Source organism: Fusarium solani, assembly GCF_023522795.1.
Source record: "Fusarium solani strain SB1 chromosome Unknown bctg00000005, whole genome shotgun sequence".
In the NCBI taxonomy this organism is placed as follows: domain Eukaryota; kingdom Fungi; phylum Ascomycota; class Sordariomycetes; order Hypocreales; family Nectriaceae; genus Fusarium; species Fusarium solani.
This window is the reverse complement of record NW_027072153.1, coordinates 3,639,159-3,664,815: the sequence shown is the minus strand read 5'-3', so window position 1 is coordinate 3,664,815 and position 25,657 is coordinate 3,639,159. Positions and strand designations below refer to the sequence as shown.

At 44.5% G+C, this 25,657-nt stretch overlaps 6 protein-coding genes across 6 annotated transcripts; 4 read left to right on the top strand and 2 right to left on the bottom strand.

Moving 5' to 3' along the window:
- Window positions 1-103: 103 nt before the first annotated feature.
- MRS44_009609 (uncharacterized protein) lies at window positions 104-3,657 on the top strand (the record flags this gene model as incomplete). Its single annotated transcript, XM_065621364.1, has 4 exons — window positions 104-1,064; window positions 1,526-1,829; window positions 2,036-3,503; window positions 3,562-3,657. 4 exons carry the CDS (start codon window positions 104-106, stop codon window positions 3,655-3,657), a joined length of 2,829 nt encoding a protein of 942 aa, XP_065477436.1.
- Window positions 3,658-3,784: 127 nt separating this feature from the next.
- On the bottom strand, window positions 3,785-5,529 carry MRS44_009608 (uncharacterized protein; the record flags this gene model as incomplete). The annotated part of the gene is made up of 6 exons (XM_046279151.2): window positions 3,785-4,118; window positions 4,169-4,656; window positions 4,704-4,826; window positions 4,884-5,003; window positions 5,058-5,265; window positions 5,321-5,529. 6 exons carry the CDS (start codon window positions 5,527-5,529, stop codon window positions 3,785-3,787), a joined length of 1,482 nt encoding a protein of 493 aa, XP_046124251.2.
- Window positions 5,530-6,399: 870 nt separating this feature from the next.
- On the top strand, window positions 6,400-10,165 carry MRS44_009607 (uncharacterized protein; the record flags this gene model as incomplete). Its single annotated transcript, XM_065621363.1, has 10 exons — window positions 6,400-6,960; window positions 7,005-7,429; window positions 7,490-7,783; window positions 7,836-8,065; window positions 8,118-8,229; window positions 8,474-8,576; window positions 8,842-8,875; window positions 8,923-9,521; window positions 9,574-10,071; window positions 10,124-10,165. The coding sequence occupies 10 exons, from the start codon at window positions 6,400-6,402 to the stop codon at window positions 10,163-10,165; spliced, it is 2,898 nt and encodes a 965-aa protein (XP_065477435.1).
- Window positions 10,166-11,776: 1,611 nt separating this feature from the next.
- On the bottom strand, window positions 11,777-15,583 carry MRS44_009606 (uncharacterized protein; the record flags this gene model as incomplete). Its single annotated transcript, XM_065621362.1, has 4 exons — window positions 11,777-13,408; window positions 13,457-14,438; window positions 14,486-14,882; window positions 14,935-15,583. 4 exons carry the CDS (start codon window positions 15,581-15,583, stop codon window positions 11,777-11,779), a joined length of 3,660 nt encoding a protein of 1,219 aa, XP_065477434.1.
- A 724-nt stretch (window positions 15,584-16,307) lies between these two features.
- On the top strand, window positions 16,308-17,953 carry MRS44_009605 (uncharacterized protein; the record flags this gene model as incomplete). Its single annotated transcript, XM_046271832.2, has 2 exons — window positions 16,308-16,508; window positions 16,565-17,953. The coding sequence occupies 2 exons, from the start codon at window positions 16,308-16,310 to the stop codon at window positions 17,951-17,953; spliced, it is 1,590 nt and encodes a 529-aa protein (XP_046124254.2).
- Window positions 17,954-19,136: 1,183 nt separating this feature from the next.
- Window positions 19,137-20,163, top strand: MRS44_009604 (uncharacterized protein; the record flags this gene model as incomplete). Its single annotated transcript, XM_046272423.2, has 2 exons — window positions 19,137-19,471; window positions 19,524-20,163. 2 exons carry the CDS (start codon window positions 19,137-19,139, stop codon window positions 20,161-20,163), a joined length of 975 nt encoding a protein of 324 aa, XP_046124255.2.
- Window positions 20,164-25,657: the final 5,494 nt, after the last annotated feature.

Genomic DNA, 25,657 nt, shown 5'->3' with positions numbered 1-25,657 from the left:
ATCGAGCTCCGTTATCCTGTCATCTCAGAGCCGTCCGTCCGTCCTACAATCATTTGTCGGTATTCTTGTCAAATTTCTACAGCAACTCGCACTTACTCTGAAAATGCCGTCAGCGCTTCCAAACCCGATCCTGCCTCCCTCTTTGGTCGCGGTCACAGGAGCCAATGGCTTCATAGCCCAGCATTGTATTGCTCTACTTCTCTCCGTGGGATACAGAGTTGTTGGTACTGTTCGGTCTCCGTCCAAGATTGAGCAAGTCCACGCTATTCACCAAAGGCATCCCAACCTTTGTGTTGTGGTAGTTGAGAATATTACGTCTGCCGAATCCTATGTCTCTGCCCTGGAGTCAGTTCGTCCGAGCGCAATCTTGCATCTCGCCGCCCCTTTTCATTACGACACGACTGATCTGGAAAATGATCTTATGATACCTACCATCAAGGGTGCAACGGCCGTTCTCTGTGCGGCCAAACAACTCGGAGGTGTCAAGCGCATTGTTCATACCAACTCATTCGCCGGCATCTATGACGCCTCAAAAGGGCCACAACCGGGCAAGATTTACACTGCGAAAGATTGGTCACCACTGACCTATGAGGACGGCGTAAATGCTCCTGCTGCAGCCGTGGCATATCGAGCCAGCAAGACTGTCGCTGAAAGGGCTGCATGGAAGTGGATGGACGATAACCCATCGGCAGAGTTCGACCTTGTGAGCCTCAACCCAGCCATGGTATTTGGACCGTTTCTGCCCGGCGCAATCCCAAACAGTCCAGAGAAGCTCAACACCTCCAATCAAATCGTCTACGATGTTGTGTCTGCCGGAGTGCATGGCACGATACCTGATACACGAGGCCCAGTCTGGGCCAGCGTCAAGGACGTCGCGCTCGCGCATCTCAAAGCTCTTCAAGTTCCCGAAGCTGGTGGGGAGCGATATCTTTTAGCTGCAGGAGTATACTGCAATCAAGAGATCGCCGATGTTGCACGAAAGATAGTGGGGGAGCACAAGGCCAAAATTCCGCGAGGGTCTCCCGGGGTGAGGCAGGCTGATACGCATTTTGGTGTTGATGCTAGTGAGACTGAGAGGGTCTTGGGAATTAAGTGGCAGGGTTTGCCTGATGTACTGCCCGAGTTGTTGTCACAGTTGTTTAGCATTCAAGGAGGGGCTAAGTAGAGTTTTATTCTTATGTTTATCGCCGTGCATCTTCGACTCTGCCGTCAATCTGATTGACTTGAGAGAAACGGCGTCAGCCTCAAAGGCAAGTGAAAACTGATGTGGAGCCTATGTTGCACTTGAGTGCTTTGCAGTTGGGAGTAGCTTTTGGGTTGTGTTAGGTAGATGGCCACAAGGCTGCAGGCCTCGGCCACGTCACCTCAGACGGCCAGGGTAGATTCTAATTGGACACAAGAATGACCCCTCTTACGAAACTTCAACAGTTGAGTTATTTGTTTCAACAGACACTAGCGATATGAATCATGGCTCGGTGTGACTTTTGCCGCCTGCTCACTCTCGAAAAGCTACGAGGGCGCCTAGCCTTTCATCCCAACCTCGCGTCTCTCAAGAAGAGTGCCGAAAATGGTTGCGACTTCTGTTTCCTTTGCTGGGAAGGCTTCAAATGGGAATGGAGCACGTCGGAAATTGACTCTGCACTCAACGATGAAGCCCCAGAGGGAGTTGAAGACTTTGATCCTACGATCTGGATATACGGTCATTTTCAAGACTTTTCCGCAAATCTCTCCCAGCCACAGGTAAAGGTGGCATGTGGAGAGATATCTGCCATCACTGGAGGTCAAGAGAGGAACGATGTCCTGAACTGGGTGACACTTGCCGTTTATGCGTCAGTATATATGTTCTGTTCCCCATTCTTCTGTGATTCAAGCTGACCTACCATAGCGAAAAGGGGAGCCGCCATATCTTAGGCCGGCTCTGTACATCAGATCATGACCCTCATCTTTACGTTGATATGATCCACACATGGCTCAGTCGATGCGAGAGGTTACACAGATCGTGCGACTTAAATGGCACAATAGAGATGCCTACCAGGCTCATCAATGTCGGCGATCCCCAAAAGGGCCAGGCTCCGCGACTTGTGATTACGGTACCGACAATGCAGGAGAAATATCTTGCTTTATCATACTGTTGGGGTCCTGCAACGGATACTTTCACTCTCAACGGCTCAACCATGGAAGGAATGCTCATCGGTATCGATGAATCTCGCGTCGTGGCAGCACATCGCGACACATTTGCTCTGGCTCGTACACTCGGCATTCAGTTTGTTTGGATAGATGCGTTATGCATAATTCAGGGCGATATCCAAGACTGGGAACACGAGTCTAAACTCATGGCAAGAGTATACGGCAACGCGTTCCTGACGGTTATTGCAGCGAGGTCTTCAGATGCCCGCAACTCTTTTATTCTCAACCATCTTCAACAGCGGGCACCTGCTTGCCAAATACCTATTGATGAGTCTGGCTCGGAAAGCGCATTTGTAGGAGTGAAAAGGTCGCGGGACCTTGGTCCAACTGAGACGCGGGGTTGGTGCTTTCAAGAAAAGCTGCTTGGTCGTCGGACCATCATCTTCGCACCGGAGCAACTCGTTTTCTCGTGCCGCAGTCGCACTTACTATGAGGATGGTCATGTTGGGGATGATAGTAGCACTACATCTCTCCAAGCTGTTCTCCACGGGGTAGATGCGGATCTCTCAGTAAGGAGGGAGAAGCTTCTCAAGCAGTGGGACTGGATCATTTTCACTTACACTAAGCGACAGCTGTCAAACCCCCATGACATTTTTGCCGCCATCGCCTCGATCGCCTTGCCTATTTCGGAGGTCTTAGGGTCACGATATCTGGCTGGTCTATGGGAGTGCGATCTTGTCCGCGGTTTATTATGGAGACCCGGCCATCTGATGGGATCCCGATTTGGCCCAGGGACAAGACCCCTACCAACAAGATTCGCCGTTGCACCTGTGGTTCGGGCACCTTCGTGGTCCTGGGCTGCTATCCAAGGCTCTGTCTTGTACGTGAGCCGTGATGCGTTCAAACGCAAGTTGGTCAAGTATCAGAGCCAAGGCTTCATCAAAGTCAAGCCAAAGTTGCGAAACCCCGATCGATGGTCACCAGACGTTCATTGCAGCCCCAATACCCTTCATATGCCATACTGTGAGATTCAACTTTGGGGGCGCATGGCAGAAGCCATTGTTCTGGAAACAACTGACTCTGAATACCTCAAGAGCCTCAGCAAGCGGTACTGGTACGTGCCCACAATGACCTGGCACGGATCGCTGCTTGGGCGTAAGGATGCAAAGCAAGGTACTGCTAAGACGGATCTCTCACTCTTTGTTGCCCTTGGAGCGTTTGATTTCGCTGCTGAGAAGGTTCAGGAAATATGGTGTTTACAGCTCACGACCGAAGAAGGTCTAATGCTCCGCGAAACACAGGACGGCAAGTTTGCGCGTTTGGGATGGTTTATTTTGGATAACAAGGCGTGGCTTGACAACATCAGAGAAGTTGAAGTGAGTCTAGTATAGTCTGCTAAGTAAATGGGGCTCGTTTCACATTCTCCTAATGCAGCAAGCCATCGTCTTTGACCTGCTGGACATACTTCCAATAACGAGCGACACTGGCCCTGCGAAAATGGCGGCCCCATCTGATGAAGACGATAAATAAGGACAGCTGAGCCAAAGCAGCGAAGGCTGCAACAAGGAAAGCATTTTGATAGCCCATGTTCGTAACCCAAGGCGTAACTCTAAATAGGCTGCATCAGCAACGGCTCGTCAAGTTGAGACACAACAACCTACCCGTAACCGATGGCAAAACTCATAGTGTTTCTGATCAGAATCACAGTGACAATGGCGTCCGATCCAAGATCTCTGTAGCAATCAATACAGTAGCTGATGGGCAGTTGACAGCCGATTGTAATGGCCGCTCCGAGCGCACCCATGGCAAACATCATCCCAACCCAGTGAATCTGATGGGCAGCACCGACGCCCCAGAGAAGCATGCCACCGGGTACCGTGATGACCAGGGCAGTATATAGCCAGAGACGGTACTCAGGTTCCATGATTCCATTGTTTCGGCGGGCCTTCCAAAGGACAAACTTGTCGCCCAATGGTCCGGAGTAATATGTCCTGCGACTCTTTTTTAGCAAAGATTCAGTATATTGAGCGAGTTCACCCACCCTAAGCACACTCCGATAAGGGCTGATACGTATGAAAGCCCGACAATGCTCGAAGAGAAGTTATAAGGGTGTCCGGAAAGGATAAGCGACGCTGTAGCATTCAGCACATTGAAGTAGCACACAACTGCGCCATACATAAACCCAGAGAACACGACAACGGGGAATGAGAAGTACGCAAATGTTCGAATGACCATATTCGTCAATGGAACCTTGCTCCGGAGGTCTTCTCGACGGATGATCTTGAGTTTCTCAAGGTACGTCTTCTTGGTAGAAGATATAACGGTGCCATGATCAACGTCAGTGTTAGCAGTACTCTGCACCTTCGTAGCCTTCTCTTCATCGGAGCAGTTGTCGGCCAACTTATCCGGCTGTGGGCGGTCCTGGTCTGAGTCGACCATCGGCGTAGTAGCAGAGCGGTGGTAGTTGGTTTCTTCCATGCAGAAAAAGATGATAACGAATGCGATGCCGTTGAAGATGGAACACCAGTGCTGCCCTCGGTGTCAGATCCAAGTATCGAACAAACAGTTGAACATACCAAAACCCATTGCCATCCTTGCCCGTCATTGATGAATCCCGAGATGACAGGGGCTAGGAAATTAGACCCAGCAAGGAACAAAGCATAGAGTCCCATGTAGGTTCCACGCTCGTGAGTAAAGTACTATGTAACGTATTAGACAGAAGACGTGAGCTGGCTCTTGGATTTCTCATCACTTACGACGTCGGCAACAGAGATTTCGCACAGAGACTCAATGGGCGCGCCAAAAATTCCTTGGATGACCTTGTTGGCGATCCACTGGCCATTAGTTTTGGCATGAGGAGCCCATAGCATCATTCCCTATCAACACCTCAACTGACGCTCACATCTAGAAAGGCGGATTAGTCAACTTACCAGAGTGCCTAGCAGTGACAAAAGATATACTGGCCGCTTGCCAATCTTCTGAGCCAGTGGCTGCCAGATCAGACATCCCCAGCCAAATGCCAAGAACATGTAGCCGGTTCCGGTATTCAAGTCGCCGACAGTGAGATTGGTAGCAGCGGAGATGGGAACAAGGACCGAGTAGATGGCGGCCGACGCGATACCAACCGCAAGACAGTACCTACGAGATTAGCAATGATTCCGCTTAGAAAGAGTGCAATTACAGTGCAACTTACACGCAGATACAGCTTAGAAGGAGAGTCTTCCTTCGGTGACTCCAGTTTAATGGATCATCTGGATCATCCGAAGGTGCTGGAACAAGGACAACGTCGCGAGTCGCGCCCTGAGCATGACGGGAGTGCATGGTACCATCAAGATCAACAATGTGGATAGTGCCCGGGATGAAGTCCGGCGAGGGAGTTGCTGAAGAGACGGGTGAAGCCATGACGATGCTCCGATATGGAATGTAGAGCAGAGGGAGAAATATGTAAGAATACTCCAAGAAGCGATGGAAGTTGGTTGTAGCTGTGCTGTTCTGCAGATGGAGGCACAGATGAGGTCTTGGGATTTCCTTCCGCACTCAACGAGTATATATAATGATTCGGCGGTGACAGGCGGACCGAGATTCATGATCGTTAGACTTTTCCACTAGATGGCGGCGTATCGCTGCTGTACGAGCATGGCACTATCAGGAGGCTATACCCTCCAGACGCCTCATTATGCTCTCTCCCTTCCGACGCCCGTTATCTTGGACCAAAGTCCGGGTTGGAGATTACCGGCAGCTTGGTGGAGGGTCATTTTGCGGAAAAGCAGCCAATGGTTAACGATTGCGAGATTTAGCTCGGACAGGGGCTAAACTCGGGGGAAGATAGCGAAATCCGGGGTATGACCCTAACACGGCTATCCTGGCCAATCCGCAACAATTGCGAGGTCTAGCCAATGACCTGGAATTGCGAGGCAGGTCAGGCTAGGGAAAACAGGTGGCGCTATCTGCAAGAGGTGTTTGGCTAGGGTGGTCATCCAGGGCTGAATGGCCATGCTATAGATCGATTCCAGCTCTCGGATACGGCAGCGAAACGGCACATGACACGGCTATTGAGAGTCAACAACTGCCCTTGACGGTCCGGACTCGGTCCGCCAGATAAGGTCCAATCCCCCCGAGATAGTAGGATACCGAGATAGCGGTATAAAGATGGCACCTCAAGTTCGTTATCTCCCACAACTTATACTCCTTCTCCGCGCAAAGCGAATCTAGCCAGACGCCTACCTTCTATCTCTCAATTCAAATCAGAATTTTCTTTGAGATCCTCCAGCAATGGGTTCTTTAACTGCAGTCTCCTGGGAGACCCAGGCAGAGAAGTGTCGCACAATTCTCAGAGACTCGATGAACCCAGCCTGGCTCCTGTCACCCAAGGAGCTACCACCCGCCACTCAGCTGAACGTTTCTACATTCATAGAGACATGCAGCTTGCTCACGGCACGAGAGCTGGAGATCACAGCAACCAGCGCTACTGGATTGGTTCAGCAAATGGCTTCCGGCTCGCTTACGGCTCTTGAGACTACCACCGCCTTTCTTAAGAGGGCACACATTGCCCACCAGTTGACCAACTTCGCAACCGAGTTCATGGTTGAGGAAGCTCTGAGTGCTTCGACTGAACTCGATGCCTACTTCAAGAGAACCGGAAAACTCAAGGGACCGTTGCACGGCCTTCCTATCTCTGCCAAAGAACACATCGGGTTCAAGGGTCGCATTGTTCACTCCGCATATGTTGCATGGATTGACAACATTGCAGAAGAAGATGCACTCATGGTTCAGCTGCTCAAGAAAGCCGGCGCAGTCTTTCACGTACGCACAAACGAGCCTCAAAGTGTCATGGTAAGCCCACTGTTGCTTTGTTGATGCTCAAGCTAAGTCATCAGCACATCGACTGCAGCAACCCCATCTATGGCACTACAGTTAACCCTCACAATCGCGTACTCACCTGTGGCGGCTCCAGTGGTGGTGAAGGAGCCTCTCTAGGCCTTCGCTGCGCCGCACTCGGCATCGGTACCGACATTGGCGGCTCAATTAGAGTCCCGGCAGCATTCTGCGGCGCATACGGCCTTCGACCGACGTCATTGCGAAACCCATATAATGGAATATGTCTGGCCGGAGCTGGACAAGAGAGCGTTCGCTGCGTCATCGGGCCGCTGGCTAATACCGTCGAGGATCTGAACCTCTTTCAAAGGGCAGTTCTTGATCAAGAGCCTTGGGAGGTTGAGACATCTTTGGTGCCTCTGCCTTGGAAGAAGGTTGGACCGTTCCGTCCAGACCAGATTGCTGTTGGGGTTATTTGGGATGACAGGTGAGTGTCACAAGAAGAAGCCGATAATATATGTTGGGATGCAACTAACATTCTCACCAGTTTGGTGCGCCCACATCCTCCTGTTACACGCGCCTTGCACCATGCCGTTACCAAGCTCAGGGAAGCTGGCGTAGAGGTGGTCGATTTCGAGCCGTATCAGCATCAAGAAGGATTCGACATCATCACGTCCCTCTATTTCCCAGATGCCGCGCGCACACAGAGGGATATCTTGGCACAAGGTGGAGAGCCGATCGCGGCATTGACAGAATGGGCTTTTAGCTGCTCCCAGCCAGAGCCCCTCTCCATACCTGAGAACTGGGCACTGAACGTCCGGAGAGATGCATATCGAGAAGAGTACATGCATCTGACTTAACTGCGAACTCGCGTTGCTAACTGAAATCTCCAGGTACCATCGCGTCATGAAGGAAAGAGGCGTCGACGTCATCCTCTGCCCTGCATATGTCGGGGCCGCTGCAACGTTGGGTTCTGGACAATATTGGCTGTATACAGCCATTTGGAATATACTCGACCAGCCTTGCGTGGCGTTCCCTACTGGCCTGAAAGTTGATCCCGCTATTGACGTCGTCGAGGACTATAAGCCTCGTTCTGAAGAAGACGACAGAGAATACAGAAAGTGTCAGTCAGGTTTCCCTTCACAGCTCTCAATTCCATCCTGACGCTTTTCTAGACGTGCCGGAAACGTTTGCGGATGCTCCCATTGCACTGCAACTTGTGGGCAAGCGCTTCCGAGACGAAGAGACAGTGGCAGCAACCGAATTGGTATCCAAGATTGTCCAGTCGTGAGGTTGTAGGCTTTAGCGAAGCCGTTTCAACTCGCCGGATTTTGGGCAGAGCAGCCATTTTTCATTAGCCCAAGCCGTTACTTCTCGTGCACCATACGAAACAAGACTGAGATCCAACACTTGATAATAGTGACTGTACTGTGTATGCTTGAGCCGGTAGTTGAGTAAACTTGGTAATATCTCTTGTAGCTATCAACAACCCGTGTGTAGTGCCTTAAAAGCTCTCCAATAATCTCCACAGTTTATACCAGATCTACCGCAGAGGGGCCATTATGGCCTTGAGCGGCCTGGGTCTCGAAGCTTCAAATACGCTGCTCCAGTCAGATCACCCGATGGTTACTCAGGTTCAATGTTCGGCTGGATTGTAGTCGATAAGAGTGCACCAACAATCCACTACTTCCGCCGCTCCGTTCACGTGCCAGCAGCTAACGTGATAACGTTATCACCAAACACGTCTTAGCCCCTTGCAGACCCCAAAGCATCTTGACCGATGGAACCCCGCTTTTGATAGCCGTCCCTGTCTCCCGGAACAGCCACTGGCAACCTAGAGGAACTCAGCTTCATCACATCAATGCTTCCAGCATTTAGACATAATTAGCAATGACCAAGGCAATGCTACGTGCCAAGACTGGATGCTTTACTTGTAAGTTCTTTCGCACAGGCTGCCCTTGAATACTGACAACCCCGTAGGCAGAAAACGGAAGGTCAAGTGCGGCGAGGAGAAGCCATCTTGTCGGAATTGTTCTGCCTTTGGCCGCCAATGTGCCTGGCCAACTTCAACAGACCTTTGCGATCGGCGGCACCGCTCTCGGGCGAGTCCAGATCTATCCTTCGCCGGGCCATCGCCCTCAAGTTCCAGTTCTGCATCAGAAGAGTCGAAATCCCCTGACTCAAGCCGCACAGCCATCGTCCCCTACCGCGGCAGATCGCCTTCTCCTGGACGCTCTCTCTTTAAACCAGGCATCGAGAGTGAGCTCATCCATCACCTCCTCAACTACTACTTCTCTGTTATTGTGCTCCCCACAAGCAGCCAGGAACACGTCAGACGAAGCCGATCGGAGCTCCTTGACATGATGCTTCATTACCCAAGCGTCAGAGATGCTGTTTTTGCTTGTTGCGCCTGCAACAAGCACGTCCTACTAAATGACAATCGGCATAAGAATGTTGCTCTTCATTACTACTCTAAAGCAGTCCACGAGCTTAATCAGGCGCTGGCCAAATTTCAGCGAATGGATAAACAACCTGATTCTTCACTGCTAACGACAGTAGTCTTCTTATACGTTCATGACGTATGTGCTCCTCGCTCTTATGTGGTTTCACTAGGGCTGAAATCTCTTATAGTTATGGTCACTCGACGACTCGGTCGATCCTAGAAACCATGTCGCCGGTGCTGTGACGCTGCTTGACCTTGTGTCCAATCACGGGGCCTCGCCTGGGTCTATGACCCAAGGCTTCGACCGCATTATTGCAGAGAGTATTCTCTACCAAGCCTTTCTCCTGTCCACGCGGAGGCCCTTTGCGCCTTACTTCCACATCGATCCACAGTTTGTCACAAATGTGGAGAGATTGCTCGCACCGCCAAATTCGCAAGACGCCTCATATGCGGCTTGCAGTCCCGTCTTGGGTATTCCTACAACGCTGTACCGTTTGAAACTGAGAATCATCAATTTCCACAACGCACCCGCACAGCAAAGCCCCGAGAATCTTGCTCGACTACGATCTGAGATGGATTACTGGGTAGCATTGGTAGTGCCCAGAGCTGCGCCTCACCTCACATCCGCCTCCGCTGCGCACACGTTCGATCTCGTGATCCTTGCTACATCACTACTGCTCGACCTAGTCACAGAATGTTTTACCTACCAACTACCAATCGACCTTTTAAGTCTCTTAGATACTAACAATTCTCCCCGATGGCAGGTGGAAAGTTGTTTAGAAATTTTGCGGCAGCCTCAGGAGGTTGAAAAATGGACACGGATGTTTCTCGGGCTTTGGCCCTTGCTGATTCTTGGATATGCTGTGAATTCAGATGAAGACATGGCGTTAATCCAGGCCATCCTAGGTCAAATGCGGGAACGGCTAGGCTATGGTGAAGTACAGAGAATACAACAGGAACTAGGGAAGGTCCAGGATTCTAGGAACTATCAAGCCCTTGGTATTAATAGTAACATATCAATCTAGGTTTAGGGAAGCCTAGTGATTGTTTTTTTTTTTTGCTCAGAGACAAATATTTATTACGTATCTATAGCCTGCATTTAGTAATATATAATACATTTAGTTAAGCTCATTCCGATAGAAGCTGTTAAAGTGATGCAACAAGTCCTGACGGATTCCCCAGATGTGTAATGAAATAAAACCCTTGGGATTTAAGCAATAATCAATGAGTCTTGCTATTTAGATCTACAACTAACCGCCATGCCAGGGGTCTCTTGGTTCCTCAGCCAGGCCGAACAGGTCCGGGACCCCTTTCCGAAGACCAATGTTGGAGATGATGGTGTGTCCCTCAGCGAATGTTGTTAACGCATGGGAGCACAAATCCTAGGCCTGAGCCAGCCATCGAGCATCTGTCAGACATTCATTGTCTGGTTTATGCTTCGATGTAAAAGCCTTTTAGGCATTCATGTTCCATGCGAGACAAGTTCAGTCAGGATGGACTTTGCTCGGCTGGCACGCGTCTGACACGCGCCACGATGCGCGTCTTCGTGTCATCGAAACAGCCTTGAGAAAGACCCTAGACTGCCAAAGGCTAGACTGTGTTTTGTGCATTATGGTTATGGACGAGCCAAGAGGCCACTAACCGTTGCCAGACGGACGAAGAAAAAAAGCAACCTACAGGGTATGAGAACATGCTCGAGCTATAAAGACGAAATTTAAACAAAAAGTAAATATATAAAAATATAGAGTAAGTAATCATGCTTTAATAGATATATATAACCTTGGTTTCATAGTCCTGAGTCGCATATACTTTGATATGAGTGTGATCGGACGCTTCGTTGAGTATGTCACTCGCGCTCTTTTACAGTTGTGCTATTTGTACAGCCTGTTGTTGTGTACTACTTGCACAGCTCTATCACGTGCAAAGCCACGTGCGATTAAATAAGCCCAGAGAGCGCAATTACATAAGCAGTCCAACCTCCGCAATTTTCAGCCCGCACAGCTAAAAACCATCTTGCGATAGCCTCATCAATGCGCCAACTGCGGCGCCAATTCCGGCATTAACTCCAACACGAATCGTAGCGCAAATGAGGTCTAAGATGCGCCATAAGAGAGACCATTTTCAGCGCACATAAGCCCAGTTACTATGGCATCGATGAGGGCCCTTATTACGCCGTAATTGGTGCTATGATGAGCCTGGCCTGATTGTGATAGAAAAGGGAGAGGAAGTTAATAGCGGGCTCATTTTGCTATAGTCAAACGGACCGGCACGTGACCTTCGTGTGACGAGCTGTGCGAGAAGTAAAAGAGGGCTGTACGAATAGCATGACTCTATACTTCTCGTACTGTTTCATTGCTGTCGTCTAAGGCCTATAGTGATAAAACACCAACCCTAATTAACAATCTTTGCCAAAAACCAAAAAGCCTCTTCTACAACCTTTGCTTTCCCAGCCTCCGTATCTATGGGGAACACGTCCACTTCCTCCACAGCCGCATCCTCATGTAGATCAACTTGTCCGTTGACCATAGCTGCGCTCATGTAGTGTCCCGCACGTGTTTCCAAACGTTGAGTCAGGACATCTGCGCTGGCTTGCAGGTCTATGAACAACACCTTGACGCCTTGTTTTTGCAACTGCTGGCGCATCGTGCCTCTGTAAGCAGTTGTCAAAGCAGAGCAACTGATGACAACCGAGTCGTAGCCAAGATCAAAGAGGGTCTCTTGAGCGCGGACACACAGCCTCTTCAACCATGACAATCTATCTTCATCAACAAGCGCCGTGCCCGACTTCATCTTCTCCACCGCTGATCGGGTATGGAGTGAATCACCTTCGACGAAAGGGACTTTCAGCGAAGATGACACGGCCAAGCTAAGAGTCGACTTGCCAGAGCCACATGGACCGGCGATGATGATAGCAGTCTTGGCAGTGTGGTTCTTGACTTCCGTCTTCCAAGATGTGCCGAGGAAATACGAAACAAACTTGTTGACGAAATCTTGATCCAATACACTAGCATTGGCTAAGGCCGGTGACAGTTCGCAAGCTTTCTCGGTAGCAAAAGCCTTTGAAGGTGTAAACTCGTCCTTGTCGTACTTGGATGCGAAGAAGTCAACCAGCTTGATGGGGGGATTAGCCGTAGGGTCAGGGTTTGACGCCCTAAGACGCTGCACCCATTCCTTTGGCTCCAGCTCATCAAATGTCAGACCGGCGTTTCGTAGAGCAGGAAGAAGGTCTTGCGTCCAGTCAAACGTCTTGGGGTTGGCGATGTTGGTAAACACGCTGCCCGAGTCCGAGAGGGAGATGTCAACAACAGCTTCGGCCACGACATCAACTGGTAGCCATGATGGCGTCTCTTTCAGCTTAGGAAGAGCACCAATGGTCACCGCTGTCTGCATCATCATGGGGACGCCTTCCTGGGCGTTCCAGATTCCGTGGCGAGTATCAGCGACAATTTGGCCGACTCTGAGAACGCGAGTGGTGACACCCGCCTTAGCCGCTTTGGCGCAGAGGTTTTCAGAGACCGACTTGGACTGGGCGTATCCCATTCCCTGCGCCCACTCAAATGGCGGAGCTGATTCAGGTACCGGAACAACGGCGGCTCGGGAACATGTGCTGACTGAAGAGCAAAAGTTCATCGAGGCTGTAGGTCCCGCGGCTTGGCACAAATCGATAAGATGCTTGACACCCGCAATATTGCCCTTCTCAAAACTCGAGAGTTGCATATTGAAGTTGACCGACCACGCGCAGTGAATGACAGACCGAAGGTTTGTCGTGACGGATGCATAAGCCTCACTCGGGAGGCCGAGATGAGGATCCGAAAGGTCCGAGGGCAGGGCGACAATCTTGCGACGAGCCTCGAGAGGGAGGTTGTGGTAAACCTTGCGTTGGAGCATAGACTCCTTGACTCTGTAGAGCGCTTGCCCGTCATCAGAAGCCCGAACAAGGCAGTAAATCTTGTCAATCGAGGGATCTGTGGCGAGCTTTGCGACGACGTGAGCGCCGAGTGAGCCAGTAGCACCTGTGATGACCTGTAAAATGTTAGAAGCTATTCTTGAGGCAGGAGGCTTCAAACATACCACTGAAGAAGGCCCCGGTTCTGTAAAATTTCCATACTTCTCAAGCAGCTGTCCCATCTCTTGCTCAATTGAGCCAGTCTTGATCGAGTCCTGGCCAAGGCGAAGTCCAAGCAAGAACTGACTCAATTGCTCGATGGAAGGGTGCTCAAAGACGACATTCTGTCCCAGTTTGTTGTTTCCCAACTGCACTGTCTTGAGGATCTCGCTTCTCATCTGGATTGCCTGAAGAGAGTCCAAGCCCAGAGTGAAGAAGTCCACATCATCCGCGGGCGCATCTTTGAGAGAAAGAGTCCCAACAAGAAGTTCTCGAAGGAAAGTCTGCAAGTCGGGAAGATCCAGATCTTTCAAATCACCTCCTTGTACATCCTCAGAGTCGTACGCTTCATCAATCGTCTTCTTGAAATTCTTGTAGCAAGCCTGACGAATAACGCTGCCCTTATCGGTCCGGGGATACTCGCAGTCCCAGGGGAGCAATTTGACCATGGACTTTGAGATGCGAGCGAAAGAGTCTGCAGACTGATTGCTGAGTTCAGCAACAGGCCAGACAGCTTCAAGAATGTCGGACTCTGGCTTGCCAGCCCAGATCTCTGAGGGGACGATAAGAACTCCGAGGTAAGGTCGGCCAGCTCCAAACACGACGGCTTCCTTCACGTTTTTGTTGGATCGGATAGAACCCTCCATGGCAACTGGATTGAACTTCTCGCCGTTGACCAAGACAATGGTGTCATCCATTCTGGCGATGTACTTCCAAGCTCGAGGAATCGTAGGGTGCGGCTCGAAGAGATCTTTGGTTGCGTACGAATTGTCGGGCTGATTGGATTGCACCTTGGCTGGCCAGCCATCTGTGACGCAGCACTCATACAGGTTGGTCCCTCGCGGCACCCACTTGAGGAAAGGAGAGATCTTGTCGCTTTCTCTGACATAGTTCCAAGCCTTGTCTCCCTCGGGTCGGAAAGAGGTCATGAGCTGTCCGACTTCGGTTCTATGGATATGTCAGCCGAGATCGTCAGTCGGGCTTATCATACTCACGCTCCGTAATGTCCGACGAGATTCACTCCATTGTCAACCAGCAGGTTACCAAGGTCATCTGGGCACGCTGAGCCTCCGTACATGACAACCTTGAGGTTTTGTAAAAGCTTGATGCCTTTTTCTGTCTCACAGAGAAGCTTGAGAGCATATGGCACACCATAAAAGATCTCAAAGGTGTGTTCCCGCATAATGTTGACAAGATAGTCTTGGGTAAGTGGCAGGTCGGCGTTGTATAGGTGTATAGCTTTGCGCGAGTGGATAGCACGGAACATGTTGCAGATGCCGTGGTTGTGGAATAAGGGCAAGGTGATGAAGGACTTCATGTCCATGTGAATGGCGTAGTTTGGCAAACATGACTTTTGCGTCTGGTAGATTGGCTTGGGAAGGCCGGTTGAACCTGAGAGCACAATTAGTTGGAGGCGGCATGGGAACCAGGCCAGCAAACATACCACTCGAGTGAATAATCCATGCAATATTCTCGGTTTCAACCTCTGGATCCAAGTGTGCGTCCAATTGTGTGTCTCCATGAGCTTCGATGGGGTATTCGAACGCCTCTCTGCCAGCGATCCGAAGAGGCTGTAGAGTTGGGATAGTCTTACTGACATTGTCCGCAAGATCAATGAAGCGCCCATCGGCAATGATGGCCGTAGCTCCTGTCGCGTTGACCAATGACTCAACGGCGATTTGGGGAATCCTTGTTGATAGCAGCAGCGTTGTGTGACCCAGTTTGTTCAGCGCTAGCATGGTGATGAGGTATTCGAGATTTGAGGGGCCCAGCATAGCAACAACTGTAGGCTTCTGGCTTGACGATGCTCGGATTGGTAGCTCAGGTTCATAGGACTTGGCTACTCTCCAAGCAAAAACGTCCAGTTGCTGAAGGGTATAGTCGACATAGTTGATGCCTGAGGAAGGGTATGAAACGACATGATCATGAGGGTATAAAGAGGCGCGGTGACGAATGAGGCCGTCTATAGTGCGGAGCTGAGAGTCATCATGTTCTCTGATATGAGCTCGCACAACGGGCTTGTCATGGCCGACCACGTCTGTGTCGTTTGGTAGATTCTCGAGCGGGCTCGGAACGTAGATTGTGGCGGGCATCTTGATGGTTGGAGGTATGAATGTTTGTGGTGATGCTGACTGAAGGAAATGGGAAGATCCTTCTAGTTTTAAATCAACAGGTTCGGATTCATGATCATGTCAATACGTTAACGTAGCAATTTCTCTCTTCGCAAAACGTCAATTCCTGTGTTGGCTTTTTCCGGTCAAGGACATTGCCCAAGCCAGACGGACAAGTGTCCGTCAAGATAACCCAAAAGTTCCCCGGAAATTTCTGGGGTTGTCAAGCCAAAACCTGGTCGAGAACCCCCCGAGTGGATGTTTCTCCAACCGTGCACTGATGCCAAGCCAATAAATGTGCGGCAGCATGTCTCTGTGATGGGGTGACTCTGATGAACACAGGGGACGGATTAAGCGGATAATAGTCCGCTAAGCTTCTGCGACTATCCCCCGGATCTAACTCATCTCGACTATGGAGTCATGATGGAGATGGGACCATGCGGGGTACGGGGTAAAGGAGCCGGCCCTCGGTTTCCCCGTGCGTGCCCGACACGAAAAGTCTTTGGCATAGGTCTAGTTGCACGACACGGCACACGGTAAAGAGCGGCCTCGACCCGATCTTGATGCAACCTCCGATTTCTTATAATATGAGCTGGCATCTACCCTCATCATTCACTTCTTGTCTCCTCATCCTCACCATCCCTTCAAGATTTCTCTGCTCAGAGCTCAGATTTTGACAAACATCACCCTTGCCTTCTATCGCAACATGACTGCGCATAGCATTGCTCTTGAGAAACCTGACGTTGTCATGGTTGATGACATGGACATGGACCGCACGGTTCCTGACCATGAGAAGGCTCCCCAGGCCAGGACAATTGACAACATACGCGTCCTGGGCCTCACCGACGAGGATGCCGACTTTTATAACAACACTACCCCTGAACAACGCAAGAATATCATCAAGAAGGTACGTCAGAGCATCGAAACGATTCAATGGCAAACTTCTGACTTGTCCTACCATAGGTTGACCGCCGATTGGTTCCCCTTCTCGCCGTTCTGTACCTCATCTCACATCTCGACCGAGCAAACATCGGCAATGCCAAGATTGAAGGACTGGTTGAGGACCTGAACCTTGTTGGCAACCAGTACAACATTGTTCTGAGTCTCTTCTTCATCCCTTACATTCTCCTCGAGATCCCCAGCAACATTCTCTTGAAGAGGTTCACGAGGCCATCCGTCTATCTTGGCAGTCTGGTCACGATCTGGGGTGTCATCATGACTCTCCATGGCGTCGTCAAGGGTTTTGGCAGTCTTCTTGCTGTCCGCATCCTTCTCGGTGTTTTCGAGGCAGGCTTTTATCCGGGTGCCGTGTACCTATGCACATTTTGGTACATGCCCAAGGATCTGGCTACTCGCATTGCCTACTTTTACTGCACAAGTGCTCTATCTGGTGCTTTCTCTGGCCTTCTTGCTGCTGGCATTGCTCAGATGGATGGAGTCGGTGGTTATGAAGGCTGGCGATGGATCTTTATCCTAGAAGGCCTCGCAACTATTGTCCTCGGAGTCTTATGCTATTTCCTCCTCATCGACTCTCCGGCCTTATCTGGCAACTGGTTGACTCCCGATGAGATCCGCTTTCTCGAGCTCCAGAGCTTCATCAAGCAAGGCGGCCGATTTTCTCAGGAGTCTGATGACAAGAAGTTCGACTGGCACGACATGAAGATGATTCTCTGCAACTGGCGGCTCTATCTTCAGGCCTACATCCTGCTGTGCATTTCAGCTTGCTCTTACGGAACCAAGTTTACTCTTCCTTCCATCGTCAAGGCCATGGGCTTCACCAACACCAACGCCCAGCTTATGACAGTTCCTGCGTATGTTGCTGGCGGAATCTCTTCTGTCTGCTTCGCCAAGATTTCCGATCACTTCCATTGGAGAATGCCCTTCGTTGCCATTCCTCTGGCCCTCATTGCTATTGGATACTCCGTTGTCATGGGCTTTCAGGGTGATATGACTGGCAGCCATACCGGACCAGGATACTTTGCCCTTGTGCTCACTTGCATCGGTATCTACCCTGTTCAGCCTGCCGGCAGCAGTTGGGCCGCCAACAACCTTGCACCTTCGAGCCGAAGAGCCATTGGTGTCGCCTTCAACATTTGCGTCGGTAACATTGGAGGCATCATCGGCTCCTATATGTACCTGGACAAGGAAGCTCCCCGCTACCAGACTGGTTTCGGCCTGTCGCTTGCTTTTGGCGCCTCTGGAATGCTTGTTGCGCTGCTCCTCGAGCTGAGCTACAAGTGGGGAAACAAGACAAAGGCGAAGTTGTCTGAGGAGGATATTCGATCTCGATACACCGAGGAGGAGCTTCTGAAGCTGGGCGATAAGAGCCCTCTCTTCAAGTACACCCTGTAAAGAATTGTGACGAAGTACTTGAGTAAAGCTTCAACGTTGGCACGTATATAGTTACTGGTCTCACAAGTAATGCCAAAGCTGTCGCAATATCTTATTCATCTCTCAAACGGCGACTAGAAACAATTAGGCTAGTGGCTTCAGGCTAGGTCGGTTTGTCGTAGCATCATAATAAGACAGTGACTTGAGCTTTCACTCTTCTCCATCAAACTTGTCCTTTTCTGTGTCTCCAACGGCCGCATTCCTAGCTGTCCCACCTGGGGGGATATCGTGTTTCACATTCGCTGAGGCAACAAGGCTCGATGAGGGCTCAGAGGGGATCTTTTGAGCAGCGCAGCGGACATAGCAGTAGTAACACAACTGAAGCTTATACTCAAGCTGCAACAGCATAATAACAGGTCGGTGAGGTTTACAGGTGCCCTAAATAACACCTTGATAGCCTCAACAGGGCTTCTTCAGAGGTGGACATAGAAATCCCCAACGAAGCGACATGATGCAAGAAGTGACCACCGCAATAACACAATATAACAACACGGCGGTGTTTGTAACACAACGAGATGTCTCGCATTCGCCGCTGCTTTACGAACTAGTTATTTTAAAGATGTTCATTTGTGTGAGGCCAGGCCTCGAGGATTGTGTGTTCAAAGGTTTAGTGTTTAGACATGGCAAATCATCGAATCTACCACCCACATCCTACGTGAAACGTCATGTCTTGCCCGGCTACCGCACTAATGGTCGTCATTGTGAGAATGAGTATAGTTCTTACTGGATTTGACTAGGAAAAAAGAACGCAAATACTTGGATTTCCGACTTCGCGGAGACTCTCCATCCCCTAAAGTAAATCCGTACCCTATGCAGTGAATTGCTAGTCGGAATCACTATCCATGATTCCGAGTCGTGTTTGTCAATGACGGATATGATGAGTGACGGTGTGTAAATGCTGTTTCGTGGGCCCGACCCACAGCGTGGGCGGATTAATATCCGCAAATGTCACTAATAATCCGCAAACCCGATTCATGCCGCAACTGTGTCAGGACCGAGTCATTGAGGATCTACGGATTTTACGCAAGGAAATCCCTATAACACTGGGTTTAAAGGGCATCATGATGTCTCTAAAAGGGCAAATATCCCGATTCTCACTCATCTCAGCATCGAGCCATCCTCACAATCATTATCTCTCAACATAATGCCTCTTCAGACTCACTTCACCCTCAACACTGGGGCAAAGATCCCAGCTGTCGGTTTCGGAACATGGCAGGCTCCTCCAGGCCAGGTTGAGAAGGCAGTCGAGATTGCTCTCCGCAGTGGCTATCGTCACATTGATTGCGCTTCGATTTATCGAAACGAAGTCGAGGTCGGTGATGGTATTCGGAAAAGCGGTGTCCCCCGTTCAGACATCTTCATCACTGGCAAACTATGGAACACCAAGCATGCTCCTGAGGATGTGGAAAAGGGCCTTGACAAGACGCTGAAGGATCTTGGTACCGACTACCTAGATCTATTCCTCATGCACTGGCCTGTGTGAGTCCCCCTGCATGTATCCATCTCTCGCCCGTGCGCTGATAGTTTATAGTGCGTTTAAATCCGGTGATAACTGGTTCCCCATCGACTCAGATGGTGTCTTTCAGTTGGCCGATATTGATCCTGCTGTTACTTATGCAGCCATGGAGAAGCTCCTCGAGACTGGCAAGGTCCGCGCCATTGGCGTGTCAAACTTCACAAAGGATCGCCTAGACAAGCTTTTGTCCAAGACTACAACGGTGCCTGCGGTCAATCAAATCGAGGCCCACCCTTACCTTCAGCAACCTGAGCTCTTTGACTACTGCAAGTCCAAGGGTATCCAAATCGCTGCTTACTCCCCCCTTGGAAACAACCAAACCGGTGAGCCTCGAACGGTTGATGACCCTCTTGTCGCTGAGCTCGGTAAGAAGCTGGGATTGGATATCGGGCAAGTCTTGTACTCGTGGGGTGTCCAGCGAGGGTCTGTTGTGTTGCCGAAGAGTGTCACTCCTAGCCGCATCGAGTCCAACCTCCAAGTTGCCGAGCTGCCTCAAGATGCCTTCAAGCAGCTGAATGATCTTGAGAGGAACAAGCGATACAACTGGCAGACAAGGTGGGGTTATGATATTTTCCAAGAGCTAGGAGAAGAGGAAGTGAAAAGGGTGGCAAAGGAAACAGGCCCTGAGAACTTGGAAAAGTTTGGAAAGAAATAAAGAGATGTATTATTAGGTTAAATATATACTTTGACTCCTAATCAATTATTTGATGATGCAAACTGAGCATTCTCAGCCTCTTTCTTAGCCGCAGTTGGCTAAAAGTGAGCCTAGCCAGAGAGAGGTAGTGTAACTCACGACATAGGTGGCTCGTGAGACGTATTTAATACGCGTATTAATAAGGCATATATTCCTCGATCCTTATTGGGTACCATATCGACTTAATAAATTTATAAAACCTAGTGGGTCCTGGCACCCCTGCTTTATATAAGTTTTATTCCTTATATAGTTAGTATATATAAGCGAACTCTCGAGGCTCTTCCCTATAATATTATTCTTAGACTTTATTCCACCTAAAATAGGAATTAAAGTATCTTAGTTAATATCTTAATAATTTCAATAATAAAGGCTCTATGCCTAAAGCCTAAGGTCTCAATAGGCTTAAATTAATAAGGTTTATCTATATAATTATTAATAGCTTTAATAACGCGCTGAAACTAGCTCTATTTATAATAAATAGGTTATATCTTAACTAGCTAAAGAGGTTAAAATCTAACCCCTTTACGTAGTAGCTCTCCCCTCTAACATTAACCTTCTGATTATCCTTGCAATTCTCGACCACTCGAAGAGGCTAAAATCACTTCTGTTATCCTCGTTAGAGGAGGTTTAACTATAACTAATAATAACCAACTAGTTAAGTAATCTGCGACCGGCTAACTAATCAATAATATATTAATAACGAGATCGCGATAGCTTTCCGCAGAGACCTTTAACTAAATAATTAAAGCAACGCAGCTAATACCTATTAATATAACTTCTAATATAACTAAGATAACCTTGCCGAGGCAATCTATAAGCTTCGCAAGGGCGCTAAAAGTACTTATAATAAGCTATAAAAAATAATATTAAATAGAGCCCTTTAGAGTATTAAGTTAAGTATAAAGCTTAGCTAATTAATATAGGTTAAACTTATAATCTTTAATTATAATATCTTTTTTTTTCTTAGCCTCTTTTTATTTAATTATAATATTAATAAAAGGTTTAATTTTATTAAAGAAGAGCTTTTTTTATTAGAGGCTCTTAAAAGAAAGCTAAAGAAAGGGGAAAATCTTATTAATAGAGATATTATATTCCTCGAGGACTTATAAGATAATAACGAATATAAAGCATAGCTTATAACCCTTATTATTAGTATTAATACCTTTTATAATACTAAATAAGAAGATTAAAGAAGTCTTATTATAGCTAATTAGGATCTAGCTATATAGCTATAGGTATAATATTAAGAAATAGAGGTTATCAGCGTTATAGGTTTACTTAGAGGGATTAGTTCTTAGAGTCAGCGTTGGAGTTTAAACCTAAAAAGTATTAGCGCTAGACTTAGCGGTAAATAGAGGTCTATAGGTTTAATTAATTAAACCTATCTAGTTAAATATATAATATATATATCTTAGCTTATATAAATATATAAATAATAGTAATTTTAATAGTAATTTTAATAATAATTCCCTATAATATTAGATAAGGGTTTTATAAAGTTAAGAAATTTCTCTTTTTTTAATATAAATTACTTATTTTTTTTATTTAATTTAAAGCTATTATAAGGCTAGTTTATAATTAAAATAATACTTATAGAGCAGTTAATTAATATTATGCCTTGGAAATTAAGCCTAAAGAAAAAGCTGTTATTTTATTATAAATATATTCCTCTAAAGTTATTATAATGCTATAAGAATATATATTTACTATATAAGAAAATTAAGGTCCTTATATTCTTAAAATATTATAAAATATATAATCCTAATTATTATTTTTCTATTAATAGCTATTATTATCCCCTAGCCTAAGAAGCTTTAATATACTTTTTTATTCCTATGCGTATAATTTACTTATAGATAAATAATAAAGATATAATCCTTAAGCTTAAGAAATAAAGCTATTCCCCCTATTAGCTAGACCTCGAGGAGAAATTATTTTAATAGTTTCTTAAGGCCTAGGATAAAAAGCTTATTATAATAACTAAATAATTTAAAAAATAGGCCTAGATTATCTAAGAAGATAAATACCCTTAGCTAATAATAGTATTTTATAAGGCAAAAACCATAGCTAGTAAGACTAACTATAGTAAGTAAAGTAAGAAATAAACTACCCTTATTATATATATCTTCGCTAATAAGTCTTTCTAATTAAAGCCTAAGATTGTTTTTTATAGCACTATTAGTCTAATAAGTAGGATTTTTACTAATAAGGGCTATCTTTATATATTAAATATAACTATTATATATAATAAAATAATATATAATAATAAGGACTTATTTTATAACTAAATTAAAGATAAATTAGTAGATATATAAGTAAAAATATAAGACTTCCTTCTTATAATAGATATTATTATATTTTATAAAACTAATAAAATTATAAACTAGCTATAGTAATAAAAAGTAATAAGGGCGCTTATCTCGCTAGGCTATATAGGTTAGCTTTAACCGCTTAATATATCTATTAATAGACTATTAAAGGACTTACTATAAGAAGAAACCTATTAGATTAAACCCTATATAATAGCTTAGAAGGTAGTTATATGCCTTTAATATTAAGCTAAGTAATCTTTAGATTATTAATATTTTAGGCCTAATTAGGAAGGCTATATTATAGCTTAAAAGGGAAAGAAGAGATTCCCTTAAGAATAATAATATAAGTAATATATATAAATTTAAGAATAAGCCGAACTTATTAATAATTAAGAATCTTATATATAAATTAATAATTATTAATTAAAATATTAAGTAAAAAAGTATTTATTAATTATTTTTTAAATAATAATAATAAATATAAATATAAAGTTAGCCTTTAATAATAATTAAATTACTTAATTTAATATTCTTAAGATAAAAGTAAAGAATTAAGATTTATAAGTTTATATTAATTTATTAGCTAAGAATAAGCCTAGCCTTATATTAAATCTTTTTATAAAGCTAAATATATAAAGTATAAAAAAAAAAGACCTAAGAACTAAGGTAATAATTACTAAGGGAACCCTCTTAATATAAGGCTTAAGTATTACTCTTTAAGAAAAAAATCCCTTTCTTAGGGCTAATATAAATAATAGCTAAAAGGCTAATAAAATCTTAAATCTCTTAATAACTAATCTCTAGACTTATAACTCCTTATAGACCCTTTATAAGTATTTCTTATCTAAGTATAAAAACCTTAAGAAAAGAATTATAAAGATTTAAAATTAAGTCCTTAAGATAATTAATAAGTCTCTTATCTATTATTATTACTTAGCTAATAATATACTTATAGATTAAGTAAAATCTTTATATAAGGAATTCTTTTTAATTATAATAAATAAAAAGTAAAAGGCCTAGAAGGTATATAAGAATTACCTAATAAAGCCTTATTAAAGCTACTTAATCTCTTATTAAGCTCTTAATAAGTAAATTATAAGGTAATATAATATAATTAATAAGGTAAGAGATATAAACTTCTAAGAAGCTAAAAAGGTAAACTAATAGTTCTTAGACCTTTTTAAAGTATTTTATTTATTATTTTTTAAATTATAAATCCTTACTTATAATATAATAAAAAGGAATAATATAAGAGAAAATAAACTTATAATAGCCCTTATAGTTATAAATATAAGATAAGCTCTTAATAACCTTAGAGAATCCCTAAAGAGAGGAAAAATAATATATAGCGCCTTTATAATAGCTAATAGAGATAACTTAAAAGAGGCTTTTAAATTTAGATAATAAAAGGGCTACCTTAAAGGAACTTTAAGAAGGTAAAAAAAAGCCTAAGAGACTAAAGATAAGGGTATATAGCTAATATGCTTAGTATATAATTACTTATATCTCTTAATTAATTATTATAATATATTCTCTAAGAAAAGATATAAGAGATATAAATTAAATATACTCTAAGAAGAAATAATAAAAAAAGAAATCTTTCTTAATATTAATAACTTAGCTAATTAAATATAAAAGATTAAGCTAAAAAAATTAACCTAATTATAACTTATTAGCTCTTATAATTAAGAGGTAACTTTATTAATTACTAAGTATTACCCTTTAAGAAATAATATATTATTTAACTTTAGGGCTATATTATATATCTTTAAAGATACCTTAAAGCTTAAAAACTTATAAGCTACCTTAATAAGGGATTTCTTTTAATTAAGAATAAATTAAATATTAATAAATAATTATAGAGATATTATTATTACTCTAAGAGGGGCTAATAACTTAATAAAAAAGCTAAAGCTCTAAGATATTACCTTATATATTAACCTTATTATAAATCTTATTTATTTTATTAACTTAAGAAAATAAGGCTTTTAATAAAATATAAGGCTAAGTAAGAATTACTTAAGAAAAATAAATAATAGCTTTTTTAGAGAAATAAAAGAAATTTATAAATAATAAGTCTTATTATTAAAATTACTATTAAAATTACTATTATTTATATATTTATACGAGCTAAGATATATATATTATATATTTAACTAGATAGGTTTAATTAATTAAACCTATAGACCTTTATTTACCGCTAAGTTTAGCGCTAATACTTTTTAGGTTTAAACTCTAATACTAACTCTAAGAACTAATCCCTCTAAGTAAACCTATAATACTAATAACCTTTATTTCCTAATATAATTACGCTTATAGCTATATAGCTAAATCCTAGCTAGCTATAAGACTTTTTTAATCTTCTTATTTAGCATTACAAAAGGTATTAATACTAATAATAAGGGTTATAAGTTATGCTTTATATTAGTTATTATCTTATAAGTCTTCGAGGAATATAATATCTCTACTAATAAGATCTTCCCCTTTTTTTAGCTTTTTTTTAAGAGCCTTTAATAAAAAAAGCTCTTTTTTAATAAAATTAAACCTTTTATTAATATTATAACTAAGTAAAAAGAAATTAGAAAAAAAGAAAGATATTATAATTAAAGATCGCGAGTTTAACCTATACTAATTAGCTAAGCTCTATACTTAACTTAATACTCTAAAGGGCTTTATTTAATATTATTTTTTATAGCTTATTATAAATACTTTTAGTGCCCTTGCGAAGCTTATAGATTACCTTAGTAAGGTTATCTTAGTTATATTAGAAGTTATACTAATAGGTATTAGCTATATTACTTTAATTATTTAGTTAAAGGTCTCTATAAAAAGCTATTATAATCTTATTATTAATATATTATTAATTAATTAACTAGTTATAAATTAATTAACTAGTTAGTTATTATTAGTTATAGTTAAACCTCCTCTAATAAGGATAATAAAAGTATAATCTTTTAAGATTTTAGCCTCTTTAAGTAGTTAAGAATTATAAGGATAATTAAAAGGTTAATATTAGAGGGGAGAGCTATTATATAAAGGGGATTTTAACCTCTTTAGCTAGTTAAGATATAACTTATTTATTATAAATAGAGCTAGTTTTAGCGCGTTATTAAAGCTATTAATAATTATATAGATAAACCTTA